The following is a 6050-nucleotide window of genomic DNA, read 5'->3' as shown; positions in this document are numbered from 1 at the left end:
AATCTGGTCGGAGTGACTTAGAATGCCGTTGCTATGAAAGCTGATGATTTCTCCTTCAAAGAGGTGGTTGTAGATGCCAGGAGAAAGGAGGTGCTAAACGATAGGTAACGGCCTGTCCCTCATGTTTCTCTCTTGCCACAGATGACAGAAGCAGCAGCAGTCTCTGCCCCGGCTCCCTCTGCTCCTGGAGAAGAAGCCAAAAAGGAGGAAAATGAGCAAGACGACCACAAGCCTGCAGCTGTGGTCACAGCAGAGCCTGATGCTTCCAAGAGAGTAAGTGCCAGTTGTGGGTGGTGCTGTCTTTAGTGCAAGGCAGAGCTGCAAGTTTCTGAGCAGCCAGCACTTGCTGTTGCTGGCTGAGGATGCTGAGTGCTGGAATCCCGCAGGACGCGGCCATTTCCTGCAGGCAGGGACAGCTAGAAATTGGCCTTTGGCCTGTCACCTTGAGGCACCCAAGAGCTGGGGGCTGCGGCTCAGCTTCTGCCTGCTTGGCTCAGTGAAGCTCTGTCTCTGGGCTTCTGCAGGGCCGTGGCCAAGGGCACAGGTGCTCGTGCTGGAGGTCACAGGGCTTTCTTTGGTTGTTTTCCCTTTGTGCAAAGGTGTGTTTGGCTTGTGGGAGTGTTCTGCAGTTTTCTGCAGCAGTCCTTCACTTGTACAGTCTCTTATGACCCGGCGGTCTTTTGGCTTTTAATAAGTGGCAAGGAGATGATTGCGTTGTCCATGAAGCTGGGGCAGGCCATTCTTGTGGGGTGTGGCCAAAGGAAGCAAGTTCCTCGTTGGGAAGGCTTCTTGTCAGGCAAAAAGCAGAAGGGGCAAGTTGCTGTGGATGCGTTTTGGGATGAAGCCTGCAGCTTTGGAAATGGCATTAGTGCCTCGGGTGGGGGTGAAGCTGCAAGTCCTTGACTGCTGTCTTGTGTTGTTGAGAAGAGGAAGGACATCTTGGAATTGTGGCTGCTGTATTTGACATCAAAGGGACAAGTTTGTGGTGGGGGAGCTGCGTGGGCCCAAAGGACCCAGGGGTGCCGGTCAAGAGCAGCTGAAGGTGGGCCAGTGCGTGGCCAGGGAGCCAAGAAGGCCAAGGGTATCCTGGCCTGTGTCAGCAAGAGTGGGGCAGCAGGAGCAGGGCAGTGAGCGTCCCCCTGGGCTGGGCAGCGCTGCGGCCACAGCTGGGAGTGCTGTGCCCAGTTGTGGGCCCCTGTGAAGCAGAAAGTCCTTGAGGGGCTGGAGCGTGTGCAGAGGAGGACACGGGAGCTGGGGAAGGCTGTGGAGCGCAAGGCCAAGGAGGAGATGCTGAGGGAGCTTTAGCCTGGACAACGGGAGGCTCGTCAGGGCCCTTCAGGCACACTTCCATAAATCCCTGCACGATAGTGCTCAATACAAATGCTTTTTTTTCTGGAAATATCTTCTCACAGCATTCAAGTGCTTTTGACTCTTGATTTGGTCACTCTTTCATCTTTTGGTTTCTTCCTTTGTTAGGAGGACATGTCCTGTTTAGTTTCTCATTTTTTAGGAAGGGAAAACTATTTTCCTCCATGTTTCCCGTCCTTTTCCAGCTCTTGTCGATATTCTGCTAGCTTTTTCTTTTGTAAGGTGACATTTCTGGAGGATGCAGTATTTTTGCATGAGATCACTTTGTTTGGGACAGCGGGCTCGGTTCAGAAGGAGCTGTTCTGGTGCCAGGCCAGTCAACAGGGCCTTGCACTTCGCGTTCATATTGACAGTACCTCTGCTTTTTTGCAGCCCAGGGAATCAGTAAATGTGGTGTTTGGGAATTGAGCAGGAAATCATTGCTCTTGCATTCCAGTTGGTCCTCAGAGATCAGAGGAGCTGGAAGGAGCTGGGCTTTATTTCTGATTACAGCCCCTTTAGCACTCTCAGTGTTGTCAAGTCCAAGAGAAGCACTTGGCCAAGCACAAATGCTGCAAGTGTTCCATTCCCAGTGCAATGCTCTGGATCTGATTGCATTCCATAAGGACCTAAATGCTCCAGATTCCCCGGGAGTGTGGTTTATTGAAGCAACAGGAGAGCAATCTCAGGATTGCTGCTGATCAGGGCAATGGCTACCAAGTGTGTGTAGCAACAGAAATGATAGGAAAGAGAGATTATAAGAGTGAGTTCTATCTATCTATCTATCTATCTATCTATCTATCTATCTATCTGTCTATCTATCATTTGCATAATTGAATCTTCTTGGCTCTGGTCCAAAGCAGTTGGAGGTGCAAAGTTCACTTAAAGCATCCCTTTCAGGAGAGGATTAGAGACACGTTCTGTTGACCGATTCTGAGCAGGCAGAGCTGTTTTCCCCTCCAGATATGGTGGGGGTTTTTTTCCCCTCAGAGCTGTTTTCCACCTCCAGCCTCTTCTTCCTGAAGCCCCCAGTTAATTTTTTAATTTTCTGCCTGTCCCAGAGAGGTGGAAGTATTCCATGTTTTAGGTGGTGAAGAGAACATGAACTCCAGAAGTGTCTCTCATAAAGGGTGAGCTCACCCAGGAAGCCACCTGCAGAGGCAGGATGGAGCTGTGGGACTGGGCTGGGTGTCAGTCACTACTGAAAGACAAACAGGACATGGCAGGAGCAGAGGGAGGCCCTCACCAGACCCCTGAGAAATGCCACACCTTCCCTGTCAGCTGCCTGAGAGGCTGTTGGAGCTTCAGCCCCCGATGGCCCCTGATTGTAGTGCCAGGGTCACTTTGGAATCTGTGCCTCCCCACAGGCAGAGAATGACCCAGGAGAGCAGCAGCACAGTGCTCTGGGAACGTGTGAGCCCATCAGTCCTTGAGTCTTAGCCCACAAATGTCCTATGGAAAGTTGAAACCCATCTTCTCTTGCTTTCTGTGCAGATCCTTCCAGAGAAAGAGCAGGAGCAGATTGTGTTATCAGAGATGCCATGCCAGACTCAGGGAGAGCTGAGAGCCCGAGAGCAGGAAGAGCAGCTCAGGCAGCAGGTGGAAGAGCCACAGGAGAATGGCCAGGTAAGCCTGACTCGCCAGGTGTCAGAGGGAAAGGGCAGGAAGAGGGGCATAAAACAGAGCTCTTGGGACTGAGGAGGCCAGGAGTCCCAGAGGCACTGAAAGCACAGAGCCTTGGAATCTGCAGGGATCAGCACTGGGACAAGAGAGCTCCATTGGAAGCAGGTGTGGGTAGGGAAGGAGAAAGAAGTGGCTGAATAAATGTGATTTTGAGGCTGCAAGAGGAAAAAGCTGAGCCTTATGGCAGCTCCCAGTCACTTGCTCTGCATTTGTGTGTACAGAATATCAAGGCAGAGCCACAAGCAGAGCTGCCCGAAGCTCAGAGTGCCATCACGGAAGTGAAGAAGAGGAACCAGGAAGACACGAGAAGAATTCAAGAGGAGATGAATTTCCATCAGCAGAGGGGCGATCAACAAAACCAGGTGAGTGAAAGAGTGGCAGCCACTCCACTCATGAAAGATCCTCTCTCTCGTATTTTAGAGAACTTGAAGGAACAGCTGGACACAGACTTTCAGAAAGCTCACGCTAAGATCAAGGCAAGGGAGAAGAGGCAGGAGGAAGAAATGAAAATCATCAGAGAAAAATTTAATCCCCTCCCTCAGGCTCTACAAAAGCAAGTGAGTGAAAGAGGGATAGCCACTGCAGTCACCAAACTGGTGGTTTCTGCCCTTCTGGCCTTCCCAGTGCAGAGCAGCAGGGAGCGGGGTGATGCCTCTGAGTGCCATCCTGCTCTAGTGTGTATCAAAGTCACTCAGGAGGACATTTCCTGGTGTGCTGAATCTCAGCTGCTGCCCTGGACAGTGGGACTTGTCCTTTGGCCTTTTGGCCAGCAGTCATCCAAATTGATTCCTGCTGGCCTGTTCCTGCTCTCCTTGTTTCTTGAGGTGTTTTTACAGGGGAATATGGTGACCCAGATGGAGGATTGAAACAAGCTGTCTGTATCCCTTGTAAATCTGTTCTTTCCTCACAGTCAGTGACTCCTGACTGACAGGGACAAGCTGTAGTCTCTGACTGCTTTGTTCTGTTTGACTCGAGGTGCAAGTGTTGACATCTCACCGGGCAGCCGGCAAAGACTTCCGGCAAATGAGTGGCACTGAAGAGCCCCGAGGCTGGCGTGAGGCACAGGAACTGTCCCCACCAAAGGTGCTACAGGTTGGGCATGACCTGAAGATGGTGCAGGAAAAGAAGACACAGTGGGGGGAGGACGAACACTTGAACAAGGAGCTGCACGTGTGTCTGAAGCCCTTGGAGGGGGAAAGGAATCCTTGAGTGGAAGTAGAATGGTCATTGTGGCAGTGATCCTTCAGAAAATCCATGAAAATGGACCATGAATCTGGCCATCCACTCAAGTAGAACTAGCCTTTGGTTTTGACCCATCCAGTCTGAGAAGTGGACATCAGAAAAAACCCACTTAAGAGCCCTGCATGTTGCTGACAGCACCTTCCTAAGGGCTTGCATTTGAAATGGAATCTCAGGCTAATCTCTGCCAGCCACCTGTCTGAACATAAACTCATTTCTTGTCCCAGATCTACAAGGGCTTTGTCACCAAACCTGCTGCTGCAGCAGCATGGTCTAAACGAGCCTTTGCTCTCCACCCTGAGAAGCGGAGACGGGGCGGTTTGTTCATCTCCAGTGCTGACCCAGCTGCTGCTCAGCAACAGGAGATCAAGGATGACTCCCTGGAGCTACGGAGTACGTCTGCTGTATTTCTTGTCTGAGGAACAGTCTATTGTGTGCAGGTGCCAGCATAGCTGTACCAAATGTTTTTCCTGAGTTTGGTGTCCCAGGGACATTTAGAGACATTTCCCCACAGGAACTGCTGTAGAAAAGCAGTCTCTGTGCTGGCCACCTGTGCCGCAGAGCTGTCTGCCTGGTTGTTGTTGTTACCCAGCCGAACACAAAGGGTTCAAAGCTCCAGGCTCTGGGTCTGCCATTTGAATCTCCTGGAAGCTGGGATCTCTGCTTTAAAGTGAGCATCTTGCATTTTGTTTCCCTCAGGGAAAATAGTGAACATGGAAAATCCCGTGATGAAATACACGGAACTGGAATATATTGGCAGAGGGTCAGTTCAACCACAGTCACTTCTATATAACCATGGGCCAGGTGTTTTTCTGGTGGAATATCTATGCAGTGTGAAGTCAGAACAGCTGCAAACAGACATCTATCCCCATGTTCAGACACTGGGGATAGATTGTCCCATCTCTCAGTGCTGCTCCGAATTCGTGAGTGTGCCCAGAAGGCATTGGCAGAGACACCTCCATGCTGCCAAGTTCTTGCCTGCAGCAAGGAACAGGACCTGGAAGATCTCCTTGTCTCTCAAGTGTGGGACAGTTCTGTGTTAATTTCCTGAGCATTTTTGTATATCTCCAAATCATACAGCCACACTAATAAAAGGGGAAGAAACGTGCTTGCCTGAAACAGCAACCTACTCCCTGATAGCTGTCAGATAACAGTTCTCAGGAACATTTCTTTCCAAGAGATTGCAGAAGGAAATACTCCATGGTCAGGATAAAAACTGCACAGTTTAGAACCTGAAACCCAAGGTGAAAGAAGGAGATCTCCTTAGGAGCTGAGCAGTAAACAGCAACGCTTCAGGGACAGGCCCAGTGCCCATGCACTTGAGAGGAAAATGCATCATCTGCCTTTGGGCAGAGCCCGCCTGCATCCGGCAGGTTTTAGGCATTTGCAGCAGAGATCTCCTCTGTGGACTGGCTTTCACTGCAAGATCTAAATGTCTTCTCCTTTCTTTGCTGCTTTTTTGTTTCTAGGACTTTTGGAGATGTTTGCAGAGCACTTGACAATGCCACAGGAGAACAGGTAAATGTCAACATCTCCCGCAGGTCCTCTGGTGTGAGCAGCTGTGGCTGGAGCTTTGAGTAGAGCTGTGCTGAAAAGGCACAAGAAGCACAGACTGCTACCAGCCTGCAAAATACATTTGGGACAGTCTTTGTCCTTCTCAGCTGCCAGAAGGAAGGCAAGGAGGGCAGCAGTTCCTTTCAGAGAAGGATGTGCTCATTTGCTCTCCATTGCTAAAACAAAGGTGGTGCCTTTGAGCATCTCACTGCTCTTTGGGGCTACGG

At 50.7% G+C, this 6050-nt stretch overlaps 1 protein-coding gene across 1 annotated transcript; it reads left to right on the top strand.

Annotated features, from left to right (window-relative positions):
* The first annotated feature begins 2830 nt into the window (after positions 1-2830).
* LOC128822372 (uncharacterized protein DDB_G0290301-like) lies at positions 2831-4609 on the top strand. The gene is made up of 3 exons (XM_054004068.1): positions 2831-2973; positions 3252-3704; positions 4604-4609. Exons 1-3 carry the CDS (start codon positions 2884-2886, stop codon positions 4607-4609), a joined length of 549 nt encoding a protein of 182 aa, XP_053860043.1. The 5' UTR covers positions 2831-2883.
* Positions 4610-6050: the final 1441 nt, after the last annotated feature.

Source organism: Vidua macroura, chromosome Z, assembly GCF_024509145.1.
Source record: "Vidua macroura isolate BioBank_ID:100142 chromosome Z, ASM2450914v1, whole genome shotgun sequence".
Taxonomy (NCBI): domain Eukaryota; kingdom Metazoa; phylum Chordata; class Aves; order Passeriformes; family Viduidae; genus Vidua; species Vidua macroura.
The sequence above is the reverse complement of the archived record's forward strand: the minus strand, read 5'-3'. Positions and strand labels throughout refer to the sequence as shown.

What these genes read in the sequence shown, in the direction of transcription:
- LOC128822372 (XM_054004068.1), top strand. Translation starts at nt 2,884, where the DNA reads ATGCCATGCCAGACTCAGGGAGAGCTGAGAGCCCGAGAGCAGGAAGAG. An exon ending in AGCCACAGGAGAATGGCCAG is followed by an intron (nt 2,974 to 3,251) that starts GTAAGCCTGACT and finishes TTGTGTGTACAG; the next exon opens with AATATCAAGGCAGAGCCACA.